General features: G+C 41.7%; 1 protein-coding gene across 2 annotated transcripts in view; it reads right to left on the reverse strand.

The window, feature by feature from the left end:
• KATNA1 (katanin catalytic subunit A1) overlaps positions 1 to 22368 on the reverse strand; it is a 64930-nt gene that overhangs the window by 19472 nt on the left and 23090 nt on the right. For both annotated transcript variants that reach the window (XM_028847201.2, XM_015137143.3), the window contains exon 4: positions 17815 to 17995. In XM_028847201.2, coding sequence (XP_028703034.1) covers positions 17815 to 17995 — 181 coding nt within the window. The remainder of the gene's footprint in view (positions 1 to 17814; positions 17996 to 22368) is intronic.

A 22368-nucleotide genomic window follows, 5' to 3' on the forward strand; every position in this document is an offset into this window, starting at 1 on the left:
TACAGAAATATTTGCAGATAACATAATTGTCCACAAAGAAAATACTAAGGAATCTACAAAAATTCTCCTAGAATGAACAATTCTAGCATAGTATTAAGGTGACAAGATAGAAGATGAACATAAAAATCCATTCTTGGGACAGGATAGTGGAAGACTGGCAGAGTAGGAAGCATCAATAATCTGTATCTCCACCTAAACAAAAACTGTACCCGCAGAATCTGTCTGATGCAACTATTTAGGAACTTTGGAGTCTATTGGGAGGAATGCAACTTCCAGGGGGAAACCTGGATGGTAAATGACAAATTATGGTTAATTTTGGTTAATTTCAGCCCAGCTACTGCTATGGTTTTAATGTGTCCTTCCAAAAGCAAGGTGTTGAAACTCAATAGCTAATGTGCTAGTATTAAAAGCTGGGCCTTTGAGAGGGGATTATGCCACAAGGGTTCCTTACTCATGAATGGGAGTAAGGCCCTTATAGAGAGGCATCAGACAGCATTTGGGTTTCCTGCCTTCTTCCTTCAGCCATGTGACAACAAAGTATTCCTCCACTCCAGAGGATACAGCCCTCACCAAACAACTGAACATGGCCGCGCCCTGATCTTAGACTTCCTAGCCTCCAAACTGTGAGGGAAAAAAATTCTGTTCTTTATAAATTACCCAGTCTGTGGTATTCTGTGATAGCAGCACAAAACGGAATAAACTTCTCAGCCCCTAGTACCTTAGTGGGCAACTGTACACGTGTTCCTGGAGGAGTCTGCAGGCATTTCACAGGAGCCAGGATGGTCAAAAAGGACCCGGTCCTCCAAAAACTGGATATTTGTGTTTTGATTGCCAAATGCAGCTTCTGACCTTGCAGTCATGGGGGGCAGCTATGGTTGTACCCCTCCTCCCACTGTTGCAAGCCCTTCCCCCTCAGGCTGAAGCAACTTCCCGAGAGTTAAAGGGCCACCGACCTTTTATTTCCCCCATCCCTTCATTTTTCTCTTTTTTCCCTTTTGGGGAAACAGACATTTAAAGTCTAGGAAATTCAAAAGTAACTACACACAGGGGAATTTTTAAAGTCTCTGTGAGTCACACATGGTTGGCTCATGCTTGTAATCCCAGTACTTTGAGAGGCTGAAATGCAAGGATTGCTTAAGGCCAGGAGTTTGAGACCAGCCTGGGCAACAGAGTGAGACCCTGTCTCAACAAAAAAGATGAAAACATCAGCCAGGCTTGGAGGTGTACACCTGTAGTCCCAGCTACTCAGGAGACTAAGGTGGGAGGATCGCTTGAGCCCAGAAACTTGAGTCTACAAGTAGCTATGATCTTGCCACCATATTCCGGCCTGAGAAACATGGAGACCATAAAGAAAACAGCTATAAAATATACAAATATACACAAAAGAAAATGAGAAGGGAATTAAAACATTTCACTGCAAAAAATCAACTAAATGGCCTGGTGTGGTGGCTCACGCCCATAATCCCAGCACTTTGGAAGGCCGAGGCGGGCGAATCACTTGAGGTCAAGAGTTTGAGACCAGCCTGACCAACATCGTGAAACCTTGTCTCCACTAAAAATACAAAAATTAGCTGGGTATGTTGACATGTCGCTGTAATCCCAGCTATGCAGGAGGCTGATGCAGGACAATCGCTTGAACCCGGGAGGCTGAGGTTGCAGTGAGCTGAGATCGCGCCACTACACTCCAGGCTGGGTGACAGAGCAAAACTCCATCTCAAGAAAAAAAAAAAAATCAACTAAACACAAAAGAAGACAGAAGTAGAAAATTATTTTTTGATTTTTATTTTTTTTTTGAGATGGAGTTTTGCGCTGTCATCTAGGCTGGGGTGCAGTGGTGCAATCTTGGCTCACCGCAACCTCTGCCTCCCGGGTTCAAGCGATTCTCGTGCCTCAGCCTCCTGAGTAGCTGGGATTACAGGCACCCGCCACCACGCCCAGTTGATTTTTTCTATTTTAGTAGAGAGGGGTTTCACCATCTTGTCCATGCTGGTCTCGAACTCCTGAGCTCAGGCAATCCGTCTGTCTCGGCCTCCCAAAGTGCTAGGATTACAAGCATAAGCACCATCCCCAGCCACTAATGTAGAAAATTAAGGAAAAAGATGGATAGGCATATAAAAAACTGAAATAACAGAAGTCTCTCCTTATCAGTAATTACCTTAAATGGATTAAACCCTCCCATCAAAAGACAAACTGGCAGAATGGATAAAAAACCGACAGGGTGTGCACCTACAGTCTCAGCTGGTGGGGGAAGGGGGGCAGATCACTGGAACTTAGGAGTTTGAGGCTTTAGTGCATTATGATATAGCACACTGTGAATATTTACTGTACTCCAGTCTGGGCAATGCAGTGAGACCCTGTCTCTAAAATTAATAAAATAAATTTTAAAATAAAAAACATGAACCAGCCGGGTGCGGTGGCTCAAGCCTGTAATCCCAGCACTTTGAGAGGCCGAGATGGGTGGATTGCGAGGTCAGGAGATCGAGCCCATCCTGGCTAACATGGTGAAACCCCGTCTCTACTAAAAAAAATACAAAAAACTAGCCGGGCGAGGTGGTGGGCGCCTGTAGTCTCAGCTACTTGGGAGGCTGAGGCAGGAGAATGGCATAAACCCGGGAGGCGGAGCTTGCAGTGAGCTGAGATCCGGCCACTGCACTCCAGCCTGGGTGACAGAGCAAGACTCCATCTCAAAAAAAAAAAAAACATGAACCAACTATATGTTGTCTACAAGAGACACTTTAGATCTAGACACACACATAGGTTAAAAGTGTAAGAATGAAAAAAGATACTCCACACAAACAGTAACTAAAGATACCAGGGATGGCTATAAATAAGCCTGTCACGAAAAGACAAATGCTATATGATCCACTTATATAAGTAGCTGAATTCACAGAGACAGGAAGTAGAAGGGTAGCTGCTCATGGCTGGAGGGAGGTTGAATGGTGAGTTATTGTTTAATGGGTATGAAGTTTCAGTTTTGTAAGATGAAGAGATCTGAAAATGAATGGTTATGATGGCTGCATAGCAATGTTAATGCGCTTAGTACAACTGCACTCTACACTTAAAAACCGTTAAAATGGCAAATTTTATGTTATGTGCATTTTACTATATACAAAAGTCAACTATATCATTGGGAAAAAAGTCAACTATATGACTGGAAAAATGGAAATCGATACCACAATGAGATACTACTTCACACCCAATTAATTACATGGTTGTTATCAAAGAAACCCAAAAATAACAAGCATTGATGAGGATGTAGGGAAATTGTAATCCTGGTGGGAATGCAAAATGGTGCAGCCACTGTGGAAAACAGTTTTGTCATTTTTCAAAAGATTAAAAATGAGGCCGGATGCAGTGGCTTACGCCTGTAATCCCAGCACTTTTGGAGGCCAAGTTGGGCAGATCACCTGAGGTCAAGAGTTCAAGACCAGCTTGGCCAACATGGTGAAACCCCATATCTACTAAAAAAATTAGCCAGGCATGGGGGTGGGTGCCTGTAATCCCAGACACTTGGGAGGCTGAGGCAGGAGAATCACTTGAACCCAGTAAGCGGAGGGTGCGGTGAGCCAGGATCACACCATTGCACTCCAGCTTGGGAAACAGAACAAGACTCCGTCTCAAAAAAAAAAAAATTAAAAATGGAATTACCATATGACCCAGCAAATCCACTTCTTGTATATATCTAAAAATCTTAAAAGCAGGGTCTGGAAGAAATATCTGTGCACCCATATTCATAGCAGCATTATTCACAAAAGCCAAACAGTGAGAGCAACCCAAGTGTACATCAACAAATGAATGATAAAGCATGAAATATACATGCAATGGAATATCACTCAGCCTTAAAAAGGAAATTTGGACATACTACAACATGGCAAAATCCCTAAAACACTATGCTGAGTAAAATGAGTAAGTCACAAAAGGGAAAATACTGCATGATTCCACTCAGATGAGGTACCTAGAGTAGTCAAATTCACAGAGAAACACAATGGTGGTTACCAAGGGTGGGGATGAGGGGGAGAATAAGAATGACAACTTTAATGGGTGTAGTGTTTCAGTTTTGAAAAATAAAAAATGTTCTGTGGATAGAGAGTAGTGATGATTCTACAACTAGTGGAACATGTGAATGTACTACTTAATACCACTTAACTGCACACTTGAAATATTTTAAATGGTAAATTTTATGTTATGTATATTTTACCATAACTTTTAAAAAATAAATAATTTTTAAAACTCAATTGAATTTCTATAGCTTAGCAATTAACATACAGACACTGAAATTAAAAATACAACACTGTTTATAATCACTTAAAAAATGAAATACTTAGGTATAAAATCTAAGAAGACATATACATATATGACATGTGCTAAAAACTATAAAACACTGGCCAGGCACAGTGGTTCACGCCTGTAATCCCAGCACGTTGGGAGGCCGAGGCTGGCAGATCACGAGGTCAAGAGATCAAGACTATCCTGGCCAACATGGTGAAACCCTGCCTCTACTACAAATACAAAAAATTGCCAGGCGCTGTGGCTCACGCCTGTAATCCCAGAATTTTGGGAGGCTGAGGAAGGGGGATCACCTAAGGTCAGGAGTTCGAAACCAGTGTGACCAATATGGTGAAACCCTGTCTCTACTAAAAAACACAAGAATTAGCTGGGCATGGTGGCTTGCATCTGTCATCTCAGCTACTTGGGAGCCTGAGGCAGGAGAATCGTTTGAACCCAAGAGAGATGGAGGTTGCAGTGAGCCGAGATCGTGCCACTGCACTCCAGCCTGGGCGACAGAATGAAACTCCATCTCAAAAAATAAAACATAAAATTAGCTGGGCATGGTGGCACGTGCCTGTAGTCCCAGCTACTTACGAGGCTGAGGCAGGAGGATCGCTTGAACCCGGGAAACGGAGGTTGTAGTGAGCTGAGATCGCGCCACTGCACTCCAGCCTGGGTGACGGAATGAAACTCTGTCTCAAAAAATAAAACATAAAATTAGCTGGGCATGGTGGCACATGCCTGTAGTCCCAGCTACTTGGGAGGCTGAGGCAGGAGGATCACTTGAACCTGGGAAACAGAGGCTGTAGTGAGCTGAGATCGCAACACTGCACTCCAGCCTGGTGACAGAGCAAGACTGTCTCAAAAAAAAAAAAACAAAAAAGAACTATAAAACACTGATGAAAGAAATCAATGATCTGAATAAATGAAGATACAAACCATGTTTATGAATTAGAAGACTCATATTAGTGTGGTATTCTGAAATGTAATTTTCTCAACAGTAGCCTGGGCACATATTTTCAACAAACACACTAACTTGGAAAGAATACCTATTCTATACACTTTTGCTTTAATTTCTGATGACTTTAGCTTCTAACAAAGCAATGTTGGAGTGATGTCAGCAAGATGGTTAACTAGAAGTCCTTTGTGCTTATCCCTACATCCCAACAAGGACAGCCAAAACAATAAATAAACAGCTACATTTCAATGAAAATAACTACAGGAGAGCACAGAAGTCATCAAAGGAGTAACAGAAACCCAAGTGAGCATAGAAACTCAGGATAGCTGTACAAAAAACAAGGCAACACGAGGCCTCCACCCGCCATCCCCCAGCTGGGATCAGCTGGGAACCACGAGGAGCTTCCTGTGCTGAAAAGGTAGCAAGCGGATCCCAGCAGCCCCCTCAACAACTTGGGCACCCACAGTCACGCCAGTGGGGTCCTCTGCAGTCCTCACAGGAACTAAGCCCAGCTGAGGGAGCTACCTGGAGTCCACAGAGCTGTGCCCCTCCCAGGGGAGCAGGCACTGTCTCACCCACAGTGGCCCATGCAGCTACTATGCTACACCACTGTGGAACTAGAACTACTGCTGGAGTGTGTCTTGCAATGGGGCAGGTAGCCAGGGCACCTCCTCCTCCTTGAGGCTAAGCTGCCCCTGATCCAACCCTGCCTGGTGGCCTGACATCCCCAAGCTGAGCTGTGAGTAGCTGTTATGCCCATCCCCATGGGCCAATCTACCTCGCCCTGTCCCTGCCCCCTTTCAGATCTAAAGTAATGTACTCCCTCCTGAGGACGTGTGCGCTGGCCGAGCTCCTCCATCTACCACTCAGTTACTGCTGCACCCTATCTCTAGGGGCTGAGGGAACAGTGTCATGGTACAGGGGCCGTATATACCTCTCCCCAGTTGCTGCCACATCCTGTATCCAGACTCTGTGAGGCCAAGTACAGGGATGGCAAATGCCTCAGAATGGTAGAACACAGCTGTTATCTGGGCCCTAAGAAGCATCACAGCAATGGCTCCACCTGGCCTCATGGAGTCTAGAAGACTGCCAAGTGCCACCATCCCAGGGTCTAGACTCACCAGTATACAATGCCTCATCCCCTATTGTCACTGTGCTCTATTGGCTCAGGTTCCTGAATTGCAGAGGCCATACCCTGGTCTCTGGGCCCAAACTCGCAGAGTACCTCTTCTTCCTGGAATCAGGTCAGAGCTGTACCCTGCCCTCCAGGGATAGAATTACAGCTGCATCCCAGCCCCCGGGACCCAAGCTGCTAGAGAATGGTTCATAGTCTCAGATACTGGCTCTGTGGTCAACCTACATCCAATTTTGCCACAGAAAGCAAACCAGCATATCAAGACCTAGGTAGCACAATGGGTTCACAAGACCCTGAGCCTAGGACCTCAGTCCTACAGCCAATCCAAGCATCTGCACCTGGAACCCAGCTCCTCTGCAGCTGCTTGGAGACCATGTCAGATCTGACACCATTAGAACGATCCCCTTGGCTAAGTCCCCCCACTGAGGGAAAAACATGAAGACTCCAAAAGCCCTTGCCACCAAGGACATCAACAACCGTAGTTACTGCCACAAACTTCTACAGCCTAGAACACCGAGGTGTCTGCCATTATTGCTGATTTTGAAAGCAGCTGAAGAAGTTGCACAGAGACCATACCACTGCAGCACCTGCAAGGAAAGAGAGTAACCACACTCTTCCCAACTGGCATACTAAGATCCAACTACAGATGAAAGTCTTTCACTAGAAGAGTGGTTCTAGAGGCAATTACTCCACCAGATGTGCAGACATCAGTGCAGGGAGACAAGAAACATAAAAAAAAACAAGAAAATATGATGCCACCTGAATAATATAACTGTCTAGTAATAGATCCCAATAAAAAGGAAATCAACAAATGCCAGGAAAGAAAAATATTTTAAGGACACTCAATAAGATACTAAAAAATACAGACAGACAATTCAGCAAAATAAGAAAAACAATTCATGATATAAAGGAGAAATTCAACAAAGTGACAGATATCATAATTTAAAAAAAACAAAACAGGCCAGGCACGGTGGCTCACGCCTGTAATCCCAGCACTTTGGGAGGCCGAGGCGGGCGGATCACGAGGTCAGGAGATCGAGACCATCCTGGCTAACACAGTGAAACCCCCTCTCTATTAAAAATAATTTTTTAAAAAATTAGCTGGGCGTGGTGGTGGCACCTGTAGTCCCAGCTACTCGGGAGGCTGAGGCAGGAGAACGGCATGAAACCAGGAGGCGGAGCTTGCAGTGAGCCGAGATCGCACTGCACTTCAGCCTGGGTGAGAGCGACATTCTGTCTCAAAACAAACAAACAAAAAACCACATATCTTGCAGCTGAAGGATTCAATTAATGAAATTAAAAAACAGAATAGAGAGTTTCAACCACAAAACTGATCAAGCAGAAAAAAAATCTTTGAACTTCAAGATGGGTTGTTTGAAATCGGAGAAAAAGAAGAATGAAAAGAGTAAAGAAAGCTCGCTCGTAAGATTTCTGGGACACCATTATGTGAACGCATTTCTTATTATGGAAATTCCGTAAGAAAAAGAAACGAGAAAAGGCATAGAAAACCTACATAGGCCAGGCACAGTGGCTCACACCTCTAATCCCAGCACTTTGGGAGGCCAAGGTGGAAGGATCACCTGAGGTCTGGCGAGACCAGCCTGGCCAACATGGTGAAACCCCGTCTCTACTAAAAATAAAGTATGCCAGGTGCGGTGGGTCACGCCTGTAATCCCACCACTTTGGGAGGCCGAGGCAGGCAGATCACTTGAGGTCAGGAGTTCGAGACCAGACTGGCCAACATGGAGAAACCCCGTCTCTACTAAAAATACAAAATTAGCCAGGCGTGGTGGTGCAAGCCTATAATCCCAACTACTTGGGAGGCTGAGGCAGGAGAGAATTGTTTGAACCTGGGAGGTGAAGGCTGCAGTGAGCCAAGATCGCTCCACTGCACTCCAGCTGGGCAACAAGCAAGACTTGTCTCAGAAAAAAAAAAAAAAAGAAAAGAAAATCTATTTAATAAAATAATAGCTGAAAATTTCCCAAGTCTGGGGGAAAATATGAATATCTAGAGCCTGAAAGCTCAAAAGCTCCAAATAGATTCAACCCAAAAAGGTCTTCCCCAAGGTATATTATAGCCAAATTGTCAAAAGTCAAAGGCAAAGTGAGAATTCTAAAAACAGCCAAGAGAAAAGCATCAAGTCACGTATAAAGGAATCCCCTTTAGACTAACAGGAGAAACCCTGCAGGTCAGGAGAGAAGGGGATGACTATTCAACATGCTAGAAGAAAAAAAAAAATCATCCAGCAAATCTATCCTTCAGCAATGAGGGAGAAATAGTCTTTTCCAAGCAAAAACACAACACAACAAAACAAACACCCAAGGGAACTCATCACTACTAGACCAGCCTTACAAGAAATGCTCAAAGGTATGTACATCTGGAAGGGAAAAGATGATAATCACCATCATGAAAACATGCAGAAGTATAAAATGCACTGGAACAGCAGATATACAAAGGAGAAAGATAAAACAATCAAACCTTATCACTACAGACCAAACTGCACTAATAATAAGAGAGAAGAAAGGAACAAAAGATATACAAAACAACCAGGAAAAGTTAGCAAAATGACAGGAGTAAGTCCTTACCTATTAATAACCTTGAATGTAAACAGATTAAATTCCCCAATTAAAAAATGACTGAATAGACTTTTAAAAACTTTATTCAAATATATGCTGCCTACAAGAAACTCACTTCACCTGTAAAGACACATGTTGAAAGAAAGTGAAGGACTGGAAAAAGATACTCCACACAGACAGAAACCAAAAACAAGCAGGAGCTGCTATACTTAAATGAAATAAACTTTAAGTCAAAAACTGTAAGACAAAGAATGTCATAATACAATGATAAATGGATCAATTCAGCAAGAAGATATAACAATTGTAAATATCTATGCACCCAACATTGAAGCAACCACAAATATAAAGCAAATATTTACATCTAAAGGGAGGGATAGACTCCAATACAATAATAGGGACTTTAACACCCCACTCTCAGCATTAGATAGATCATTTAGACAGAAAATCATCAAATAAACACTCCATTTAAACAGCACTTTAGACCAAATGGACCTAACAGGTATTTATACGGAACATTTCATCCAACAGGTACAGAATACAAATTCTTTTCATTGGCACACAGAACATACTCCAGGAGAGTCTATAGTCATACCACCCTGAACACCCCCAATCTCGTCTGATCTGGGAAGCTAAGCAGAGTCAGGCCTGGTTAGTACTTGGATGGGAGAACATTCTCCAGGATAGACCACATGTTAGGCCACAAAACAGTCTTAACTAATTAAAAAGAACTGAAATCACATCAAGTATCTTTTCTGACATAACAAGAGCAACTTTCAACACTATTCAAATACAGAAAAACTAAACATGCTCCTGAAAAAACTATGAGTCAATTAAGAAATTAAGAAGGAAAATAAAACATTTATTGAAACAAATGAAAATCGGAACACAATATACTGAAACCTATGGGATATAACAATAGCAATACTAATAAGTTTATAGCAATAATTGCCTATACCAGAAAGCACAAAGATTTCAAATAAACCACCCAGAAATGCAGCTCAAGGAACTAGAAGAGCAAGAACAAATCAAACTCAAAATGAGTAGAGGGAAATAAATAATAAAGATCAGAGCAAGGCCAGGTGCAGTGGCTCATGCCTGTAATCCCGACACTTTGGGAGGCCAAACTGGGAGGATTGCTTGAGCCCCAGGGTGCAAGACCAGCCTGGGCAATGTAGTGAGACTCTTGTGTCTTACAAAAAACTTAAAAATTAGCTGGGCATGGCGGTACATGTTTGTACTCTCAGCTACTCATGAGGCTGAGGCAGGAGGGCTGCTTGAGCCCAGGAGGTTGAAGCTGCAATTAGCAGTGACTGTGCCACTGCACTCCAGCCTGGAGACAGACTGAGACCCTGTCTCCCCACCCCATGAAAAAAAAAAAAAATCATAGCAGAAAAAAGTAAATTGTGACTAACACAAAAGATAAACAAGGCTGGGCGCAGTGGCTCACACCCAGCACCCTGGGAGGCTGAGGCTAGGGGACTGCTTGAGCCCAGGAGTTTGAGACCAGCCTGGGCAACATGGCAAAACCCCATCTCTACAAAAATTACAAAAATTAGCCAGGCATGGTGGTGCATGCTTGTAGTCCCAGCTACTTGGGAGGCTGAGGTGGGAGGATCGCTTGAGCACCGGTAGTGATAGTTGCAGTGAGCTGATATAGTGCCATTGCATTCCAGCCTGGGCAGCAAGGCAAGAGACTGTCTCAAAAAAAAAGCCCAGGCATGGTGGCTCACGCGTGTAATCCCAGTACTTTAGCAGGCCAAGGCGGGTGGATTACCTGAGGTCAGGAGTTAAAGAGCAGCCTGGCCGACATGGCGAAACCCATCTCTACTAAAAATACAAAAATTAGCCAGGCGTGGTGGCATGCACCTGTAGTCCCTGCTACTTCAGAGGCTGAGGCAGGATAATTGCTTGAACCCGGGAGGCAAAGGTTGCAGTGACCCAAGGTCACACCACTGCACTCTAGCCTGGGTGATAAGAGTGAGACTTCATCTCAAAAAAAAAACAACAAAAAACCAAAAACAATCAATAAAACAAAAAGTTGTTTTGAAAAGATAAACAAGGCCAGTACGGTGGCTCACGCCTGTAATCCCAGCACTTTGAGGGGCCAAGGTGGGCAGATCACCTGAGGTCAGGAGTTCAAGATCAGCCTGATCCTGATCTTGATCAGGCCAACATGGCAAAACCCTGTCTCTACTAAAAACACAAAAATTTGCCAGGTGTAGTGGGGCGCACCTGTAATCCTAGCTCCTGGGGAGGCTGAGGCAGGAGAATCACTTGAACCCAGGAGATGGAGGTTGCAGTGAGCTGAGATCATGCCATTGCACTCCAGCCTGGGCAACAAGAGCGAAACTCTGTCTCAAAAAAAAAAAAAAAAAAAAAAGATGAAATAACCATTAGACAGACTAATCAAGAAAAAAAAAAGACTCTAAAAATAAAATCGGAAACAGAAAAGAAGACATACAGATGATACCACAAAAATGTAAAGGACCATTAGAGACTATTAAGAACAACTATATATCAACAAATTGGAAAAGCTAATGGAAATGGATACATTCCTGGAAACAAACAATCTACCAAGAGTGAACCAAGAAGGAACAGAAAACCTGAACCAACCAGTTATGAATAATGAGATTAAATCAGTAATAAAAAGTCTTTCATGAAAGAAAAGCCCAGGACCTGATGGCTTCAATGCTGAGTCCTACCAAATATTTGAAGAACTAATACTAACTCTCAAACTATTCCAGAAAATTGAAGAGAGGAGTAGATTTCTCCCAAACTCATTCTATGAGGCTACCATGACTCTGATAGCAAAACTAGACAAAGACACGACAAAAAAAAGAAAACTACAGGCTAATATCCCTGATGAACAAAGATGCAAAATCCTCAGCAAAATACTAGCAAGCCAAATACAGCAGCACATCAAAAAGATCATTCACTATGATAAAGTGGGATTTATTCCAGCGATATCAGGATGGTTTAGCATATGCAAATCAATAAACCTGATACATCACATCAACAGAAGAAAGGACAAAAACCATATATGATCATCTCAACAGATGCAGAAAAAGTATCTGGTAACATTCAACATCCTTTCATGATAAAAACTCTCAACAAACTGCATACAGGACCATACTGCAAAACAATAAAGACCATTATGACAAACCCACAGCAGGCATCATACTGAATGGGACAAAGCGAAAAGCTTTTCCTCTAAGAACTAGAACAAGACAAGGCTGTCCATTCTCACCACTTTTATTCGGACAGAAAGTCCTAGCCAGAGCCATCAGGCAAGGGAAAGAAATACAGAAACAAGAAAGTCAAACTGTCCCTGTTTGCAGACAACACGACCTTGTATCTAGAAAACTAAAAGATCCGCCAAAAAACTCTTTGAACTGATAAATTCAGTAAAGCTGCAGGACACAAAATCAACATACAAAAATCAGTAGTGTCTCTATATAACAACAATGAACTAATAGAAAAAGAAATCAAGAAAGCAATCCCATCTATAGTAGCTAAAAAACAAACAAAAACCCCCAAAACCCAAGAATAAATTTAACCCTAGGAACAAATTTTTAAATTTTTAAATAAATTTAAATAGAGGTGAAAAAACTCTACAAGAAAAACTATAGAACACTGTTGAAAGAAATTGACGATAACACAAAAAATTGAAAGATATCTCCTGTTCATGGATTAAAAGAACTAATATTGTGAAAATGACCATACTATTAAAAGCAATCTACACATCTAAGGCAATCCTATCAAAATACCAGTGACATTCTTCATAGAAACAGAAAAGCCTCGGCTGGGTGCAGTGGCTCACACCTGTAATCCCAGCACTTTGGGAGTCGAGACGGGCGAATCAGCTGAGGTCAGGAGTTCAAGACCAGCCTGGCCAACATGGTGAAACCCTGTCTCTACTAAAAATACAAAAATTAGCCAGGAGTGGTAGTGGGTGCCTATAACCCCAGCTACTCGGGGGACTGAGGCAGGAAGAACTGCTTGAATTCGGGAGGCAGAGGTTGCAGTGAGCTGAAATCATGCCACTGTACTCCAGACTGGGTGATAGAGCAAGACTTCGTCTCAAAAAACAAAAAAAAAAAAGAAAGAAAGAAATAGAAAAGCCTAAAATGCCTAGAGAACCACAAAAGACTCCAAAGAGATCCTGAGCAGAAGGAACAAAGTTGGAGACATCACACTACTTGACCCTAAACTGCAATGCTATTGTAACCAAAACAGCATGGTACTGGCATAAAAACAGACATACAGACCAATAAAACAGAATAGAGAATCCAGAAATCCATGTATTGAACATTCACTGGAGCAAGTACGGTGTCTTCAATAAATGGTGCTGAGAAAACTAGATATCCATTTCAAGAAATAAGGAGCTAGACACCCTAATTCTCATCGTATCTAAAACCAACTCAAAATAAATTAAAGATATAAACGTTTAGACCTGAAACTATGAAATTATTAGAAGATGACATAGGGGAAATGCTTCAGGACATTGGTCTGGGTCAAGATTTTAGGAAGACCTCAAAAGCACAGGCAACAAAAGCAAAACTAAACAAATGTGATTATATAAAACTAAAATGCTTCTGCACAATAAAGACAACAATTAAAAGAATAAAGAGGCAACCTGTAGAATGGGAGAAAATATTTGCAAACTATTCATCTAACAAGGGATTAATATCCAGAATATACAAGGAACTCAAACAAGAGCAAAAAAAACCTCACAAATAATCCAATTAAAAAATGAGTAAATGAATTGGAATAGACATCTCTCAAAAGAAGACACACAAATGGCCAAGAGGCATATGAAAAAAACTCCTCAGTGTCACTAATCATCAGGGAATTACAAATCAAAAGCACCATGAGATACCATCTTGCCCTAATTAGGATGGCTGTTAGCAAAAAGACAAAAACTGCTGGGCGTGGTGGCTGATGCCTGTAATCCCAGCACTTTGGGAGGCTGAGGCAGGTGGACTGCCTGAGCTCAGGAGTTCGAGACCAGACTGGGCAACATGGTGAAATCCCGTCTCTACTAAAATACAAAAAATTAGCTAGGCGTGGTAGTGTGTGCCTATAGTCACAGCTACTCAGGAGGCGGAGGCATAAGAATTGCTTGAACCTGAGAGGCGGAAGTTGTAGTGAGCCGAGATGATGCCACTGCACTCCAGTCTGGGCAACAGAGTGAGACTCTGTCTCCAAGAAAAAAAAAAAAAAAAAGACAAAACCTAGCAAATGCTGGTGAGGATTTGGAGAAAGAATTCGTATACAAAGTTCTTGGAAATGTAAAATAATATAGCCACTATGAACAGTATGGAGGAAGGGATTAATGGAGGAATAGGATTAATGAACATAGGAGTGCAGATCTCTCTGACATATTCATTTCCTTTCCTTTGGATATACTCAGCATCAGGACTGCTAGATTATATGGTAGTTCTAGTTTTTGCTTTTTAAGGAACCGCCATACTATTATAAGCACTATTCACAATAGCCAAGACATGGAATCAACCTAAGTTCCCATCAACAGACGAATGAATAAAGAAATTGTAATATAAACACGTTACGTTTCATGTAATATAAATACATGTTATGTTAAGAGAAATAATGCAGGCACAGAAAGATAAATAACACATGTTCTCACTCATAACAAAGCTAAAAAAGTTGATCTCATAGACGTACAGAGTAGAATAATGGTTACTAGAGGCTGGGATGGTAGGGGAAGGTAGGTATATTAGACATTGGTTAACAAATACAAAAGTACAGCCAGATAGGTGGAATGAATTCTAGTGTTCTATAGTGCTATAGGGTGACTGTAATTATTATTATTTTTTAATTTTTTTGAGACAGAGTCTCACTTTGTCTCCCAGGCTGGAGTGCAGTGGCACGATCTTGGCTCACTGCAACCTCCACCTCCCAGGCTCAAGCAATCCTCCTGCATCATCCTCCCAAGTAGCTAGGACTACAGGTGTGTGCCACCATGCCTGGCTAATTTTTTTTTGTATTTTTAGTAGAGACAGGGTTTCACCATGTTGGCCAGGCTGGCCTCAAACTCCTGACCTCAAGTGATCTGCCCACCTCGGCCTCCCAAAGTGATGGGATTACAGGAGTGAGCCACCACACCCAGCCAGATGACTGAAATTAAAAACAATTTATGGTATATTTTCAAATAAGAACATATTTTAAATATTCCCAACACAAAGAAATGATAAACGTTTGAGGTGATGGATATGTTACTTACTCTGATTTGATTACTACCCATTGTATATGTGTACTGACTTATCACACTATACCCCATAAATATGTATGATTATTATGTGTCAAATTAAAAATAACAAACGAAAATTTTTAAAAACCAACGTCTACACTCAGCTTTTATAATTAATACAGAAGCAATGCTGGCATTAGAAAATTATGCTTTTGCAATCAGTGCAGAAATAGTTGATTCAGACAAGAATCACTTGGTGCTAAAACGAGTAGATGAGATATTGATGAGAAACAGAATATTTACATAGTCTCAAAGTACCTCCCACAAATTATTACAAAGGGTCAAACAGTAAGTTTATTGTGGAGAGGCCAAGCAGACACCACCTAACCAAGCAATCCAACTTATCACCAGTAATAGGACAGACATCTGTGCCTTCTTATAAGATACACTGAGAGAAAAAAACCATCATACCAATGGTATGCCTGCCAAAAATAATCTTTTTTTTTTTTTTTTTTTTTTTGAGACTGAGTCTCACTCTATTCTCCAGGCTAGACTGCAGTGGTGTGATCTTAGCTCTTTGCAACCTCTGCCTCCCGGGTTCAAGCGATTCTCCTGCCTCAGCTTCCCGAGCAGCTGGGATTATAGGTGCCTGCCACCATGCCCAGCTAATTTTTGTATTTTTAGTAGAGATGGGTTTTCACCATGTTGGCCAGGCTAGTCTCGAGCTCCTGGCCTCAAGTGATTCACCAGCCTCAGCCTCCTAAAGTGCTGGAATTACAGGCATGAGCCACCACGCCCAGCCAAAAAAAAAAAATGAATCATCTTTTTTAGTTTTTTTTTTTTATACTTTAAGTTCTAGGGTACATGTGCACAATGTCCAGGTTTGTTACATATGTATACATGTGCCATGTTGGTGTGCTGTACCCGTTAACTCATCATTTACATTAGGTATATCTCCTAATGCTATCCCTCCCCGCTCCACCCACCCCACGACAGGCCCCGGTGTGTGATGTTCCCCACCCTGTGTCCATGTGTTCTCATTGTTCAATTCCCACCTAAGAGAACATGCGGTGTCTGGTTTTCTGTCCTTGCAATAGTTTGCCCATAATGATGGTTTCCAGCTTCATCCATGTCCCTACAAAGGACACGAACTCATCCTTTTTTATGGCTGCATAGTATTCCATGGTGTATATGTGCCACGTTTTCTTAATCCAGTCTATCATTGATGGACATTTGGGTTGGTTCCAAGTCTTTGCTATTGTGAATAGTGCCGTAATAAACATACATGTGCATGTGTCTTTATAGTAGCATGATTTATAATCCTTTTGGTATATACCCAGTAATGGGATTGCTGGGTCAAATGGTATTTCTAGTTCTAGATCCTTGAGGAATTGCCACACTGTCTTCCACAATGGTTGAACTAGTTTACAGTCCCACCAACAGTGTAAAAGTGTTCCTATTTCTCCACATCCTCTCCAGCACCTGTTGTTTCCTGACTTTTTAACGATCGCCATTCTAACTCGTGTGAGATGGTATCTCATTGTGGTTTTGATTTGCATTTCTCTGATGGCCAGTGATGATGAGCAAAAAATGAATAATCTTAATCTAATCCTGAGGAAGTATCAGGCAAGCCCAAACTGAGGAATATTCCACAAAACAACTGGCCTGAATTCTTCAAAAATTCTAGTCTAAGAAAGGCAAAAACTGAGATGTTTATGTTAAAAGGGACTAAAGAAACATGATAACTAAATTAATTTCGATGTGTGCTTCTACATTGTAATCTGACCTAGTGGGGACAGAAGGGGGAAAACCTCTATATGACATTCTTGGGATAATTGGCCAAAATTTATAAAGGTCTGTGGATTAGATGAATAGTACTATAACAATGTAAAATTTACAGCTTTTGATAATTGTGTTGTTTTTATGTAAAAAAATGTCTTAGTACTCAGGATATACATTCTGAAATACTGAAGGTTAAAGGAGCGTAATATCTACAACTTAGTCTCAAATGGTTCAGGAAAAGGGTATACAGAGAAAGAAAATGATAAATCAAAAGGGGCACAATATTAATAATTGGTAAAACTAGGTAAAGTATATATGGAAGTTCCTTATACCATTCCTGCAAATTGTCTGCTAGTCTGAAATTATATCATAATATAAAGTTACCAAAAAAAGCCAAAATATTTGTTGAATTGCAAGTGGGGAAAATCCCAGCCTAGATGTAGCATAACTAAGGTTTTATTATAGCTCTGACAAACTGATGACTACAACTTATTGAAATTTAGGCTGGGCACAGTGGCTCACGCCTGTAATCCCAGCACCTTGGGAGGCCTAGGGGGGCAGATAACCTGAGGTAAGGAGTTCGAGACCAGCCTGGCCAACTTGCTGAAGCCCCATCTTTACTAATAATACAAAAATCAGCCGGATGTGGTGGCGCCTGCCTGTAATCCCTGGTACTCAGAAGGCTGAGGCACGAGAATTGCTTGAACCCAGGAGGTGGAGGTTGCAGTGAGCCAAAATCACGCCACTGCACTCCAGCCTGGGTAACAAGGTGAGACTCTGTCTCAAAAAAGGAAAAAAAGAAAAAAATAAATAAATGCATACAGTATCAATTTTTATGGTTCAGAATACCTTTTTCACTTATAAAACTCAATTAACATTTACCTTTTCCTCTCTTCCTTTATTCTGTTCTTTCTTTTCACGACAACGAACAGCTTTCCCTCTGTCATTGTGAAGATTCTGTGCAGATGAACGGTGAACTCTGACAGTTGTACCTGGACGATTACCATGTGATTTAGAGTCACTGTACTGAGAAGACTGGCGTTTTCTAGGTCCTGGTGAGGGTCTAATCAAACAAAAACTCATTAATATCATAATCAACTCCACATATAGATGAACAGACATACTGTGTAAGTTAGAGTCAATGAACTAAAGAAGCCAATGCAACAACTGATCACAAGACACGACTGAATAAACTTCAGGATGTTGCAACCTAAGATCTAAAATTTAAATCTGGGCCAGGCGCCATGGCTCACACCTGTAATCCTAGCATTTTGGGAGGCAAAGGTGGGTGGATCACGTGAGGTCAGGAGTTCAAGATCAGCCTGGCCAACATGGTGAAACCCTGTCTCTACAAATACAAAAAATTAGCCAGGCGTGGTGGTGCGCATCTGTAATGCCAGTCACTTGAGAGGCTGAAGCAGGAGAATCATTTGAACCTGGGAGGTGGAGAGTGCAGTGAGCCAAGATCGCACCACTGCACTCTAGCCTGGGCAACAGAGTGAGACTCTGTCTCAAAAAACATAAAAAAATAAAAAAAAATAAATAAAAATAAGGAAAATTTAAATTTGATATATCTGTTGGTGGTGACTTAAAGGAATGCGGTATAGTCATATTACAGAAATAATGGGGGGGAAGTAATGGTCACCTCTACTTAGAAAGGAAATTGTTGTGTATCAAAGATGAATGCATCTGATTGTTGGAAGCTGAAAAAAAAATTATCAGAGAAGAGAGTTTTATCGAGACAACCAGAATACAACGCAAGTACTCAATTCACATTAATCTACTGGTATATATGCAATTTGGTACCATTTATTTAGAATATACAGATTTGAGTATCCCTTATCCAAAATTTTGGGGACCAGAAGTCTTTTGAATTTTTGATTTTTTCAGATTTTGGAATATTTGCATATACATACCAGCTGAGCATCTCTAATCTGAAAATCCACAATCTAAAATGTCCCAATGAGCACTTCCTCTGAGTATGACCTTTGAGTCTCATGCTGGTGCTCAAAAAGTTTCAGCTTTTGAAATATTTTGAATTTTTGGATCACGGAAGCTCAATCTATACCATAATTTTTGTGTTTTAATTAATAAGATTTAATCATTTTTCCATTTAAAAAACGGATACAGTACTAGCTATCAACAGTTACTATAACTCATTTTCGGTGCTTTACATTTATATACATCACCTCATTTCACCTTTATGTATTTATTTTTTATTATTATTATTTTTTGACACAAAGTCTTGCTCTGTCACTGCAGCCTTGACCTCCCAAGCTCAAGCAATCCTCCCACCTCAGTCTCCCGAGTAGCAAGGACTACAGCCACATGGCACCACACAAGGCTAATTTTTGTATTTTGTAGAGACAAGGTCTCACGATGTTGCTTAGGCTAGTATCAAACCCCTGGGCTCAATCGATCTTCCCATCTTGGCCTCCCAAAGAGCTGGGACTACAGGAGTGAGCCCCTGTGTCAGTTCTCATTTCATCCTTATTTCTGTAGCAGGATTCAGACTTCTCAAATATCCGTTAGGATCCTACTCTGCTCCCAGATTTGGTTGCAGCCATTTACAACGGGGAAAACAAACAAAAAAAAGGAGTCCTATTCTCAAATAAACCACAGTATAGTTAAACAGACAGAAGCTGTGTAAAGCTAGGCATGTATACCAGAAGGTGTGAAACAGACCTAGTGCTATGGCAATGGGAATGGCCTCATGGAGACAGAAAATAAACTGGGACTGGAAATGCAGGAGTTGAACTAAACAAGAGGGTACAATTATAGACAGAACATCAATAAAGAAAAGCAAAGAAACAAAAATGAGCTTAATCTATGTAAAGGATTATAAAGACACCAGTCTAACATATAATGCTGAACATTAAGCAATAATACTGAACAGAAATGGTTCGGTACACAGAAGATACGAATACCAGTTCAAGAGGCTTAGCTTTTAGCTAACTGCTAACAAGGATCCACTGAAAACATTTTAGAAATATTAGTCTAATACTGAACATGATATACTGCTAAAGAAAACACAGAAAGCAGTGAGATGTTTGTGATTACAAATGTTACTGAGACACGAGATGAGGGCCTAGTTTAAGGCAGTAACAATGAGAAGAGTCTCAGAGACATACTATTAGTAAAGACACTCCTGGCCGGGCACGGTGGTCACACCTGTAATCCCAGCACTTTGGGAGGCTGAAGTGGGCAGATCACTTGAGGCCAGGAGTTCGAGACCAGACTGGCCAACATGGTAAAACTCCATCTCTACTAAAAATACAAAAAATTAGCTGGGTGTGGTGGCATGCACCAGTAATCCCAGTTACTCAGGAGGCTGAGGCAGGAGAATCACTTGAACCTGGGAGGCAGAGGTTGCAGTGAACCGAGATTGTGCCACTGTACTCCAGCCTGGGAAACAGACCTCGACTGTCTCAAAAAAAAAAAAAAAGAAAAAGAAAGAAAGAAAGAAAGAAAAGACACTCCTAGGCTGGGTGTGGTGGCTCACGCCTGTAATCCCAGCACTGTGGGAGGCCAAGACAGGTGGATCACCTGAGGTCAGGAGTTCAAGACCAGCCTGGCCAACATGGCAAAACCCTGTCTCTACTAAAAATACAAAAATTAGATGGGCATCGTGCTGTGCACTTGTAATCTCAGCTACTTGGAAGGCTGAGGCATGAGAATCGCTTGAACCCAGGAGGCGGAGGTTGCAGTGAGTCGAGCTCACGCCACTGCACTGCAGCCTGGGTGACAGAGCGAGACTGGAAAGTTGAGAATGAGAATTTGGGAGGATGATAATGCCAAACCAACGTGTATGTGAAGCAATGATGGGGGTTTAATTTTGGATTCAGGAAATATTTCTGTGTATGTATTTTTCCCTTTGCTACATAAATAATACAAAATAGACACTGACATATAATATAGTTGGCCTTCCATATCCGCAGATTCCGCAATGCTGAGTCAATCAACTGCCAATGAAAAATATTTTGAAAATAAAGATGGTTGAGTTGGTACTGAACATGTACAAACTTTTTTTGTCATTATTCTCTATATAATACAGTGAAACAACTATTTATATAACATTTACATTGTATTAGGTGTTACAAGTAATCCATATATGATTTAAAATATACAGGAGGATGTGTGCAGGTTATGTGCAAATATACACCATCTGGTTGGATGCGGCGGCTCACGCCTGTAATCCCAGCAATTTGGGAGACCGATGCAAGCAGATCACCTGAGGTCAGAAGTTCAAGACCAGCTTGGCCAACATGGCAAAACCCCGCCTCTTACCAAAAAAAGCCGGGCGCAGTGGCTCACGCCTGTAATCCTAGCAATGTGGGAGGCTGAGGCAGGCGGATCACGAGGTCAGCAGTTCGAGACCAGCCAGTCTGAGATCAGCCTGGCTAACATGGTGAAACCCCATCTCAACTAAAAATACAAAAATTAGCTGGGTGTGGTGGCATGCGCCTGTAATCCCAGCTACTCGGGAGGCTGAGGCAGGAGAATTGCTTGAACCCGGGAGGCGGAGGTTGCAGTCAGCCAAGATTGCACCACTGCATTTCAGTCTGGACGACAGAGTAAGACTCCGTCTCAGGAAAAAAAAAAAATGAGCTGGACATGGTGGCACAGGCCTGTAGTCCCAACTACTTGGGAGGCTGAGGCAGGAGAACTGCTTGAACCAGGAGGCAGAGATTGCAGTGAGCCAAGATCACACCACTGCACTCCAGCCTGGGCAACAGAGCAATACACCATCTCAATATAAACAAATATACACCATCTTATATAAGGGACTTGAGTATCCATGGATTTTGGTATCTGTGAGGGTCCTAGAACCAATTCTCCACAGATAATGAGAGACAACTATATAAAGAATTAAAAAGTTGCCTGTAACTCCACTATCCAGAATTAACCAATTAACATATTAGTCTATTTCTTGTAGTTATCTTTCATTTAAACAAAATCAGAACCATTATACACACATACACTCTTGTATTTTTCTCTCCTTATTATACTTTGAGACATTTCCAATAACAAAACCTCATAAATGACTGGATGGTAGTCAATTACATAAAATGTGCCATTTCATCTACTTCTTATTGCTAGCCATTCAGTCATTCAAAAAACAATGTAAAAATAATTTCAGGCCAGGTACAGTGGCTCACGCCTGTAATTCCAGTACTTTCGGAGGCCAAGGCAGGTGGATCACCTGAAGTCAGGAGTTCAAGACCAGCCTGGCCAACATGGTGAAACCTGGTCACTACTAAAAATACAAAAATTAGCCTGGTGTGGTGGCAGGCACCTGTAATCCCAGCTACTTGGAAAGCTGAGGCAGAAGAATCGCCTGAATCCAGGAGGCGGAGGTTGCAGTGAGCCGAGGTCATGCCACTGCACTCCAGCCTGGGCAACAGAGTGAGACTCCATCTTAAAAAATAATAATAA

The sequence above is a fragment of the Macaca mulatta genome, chromosome 4 (assembly GCF_049350105.2).
Source record: "Macaca mulatta isolate MMU2019108-1 chromosome 4, T2T-MMU8v2.0, whole genome shotgun sequence".
Lineage (NCBI taxonomy): Eukaryota > Metazoa > Chordata > Mammalia > Primates > Cercopithecidae > Macaca > Macaca mulatta.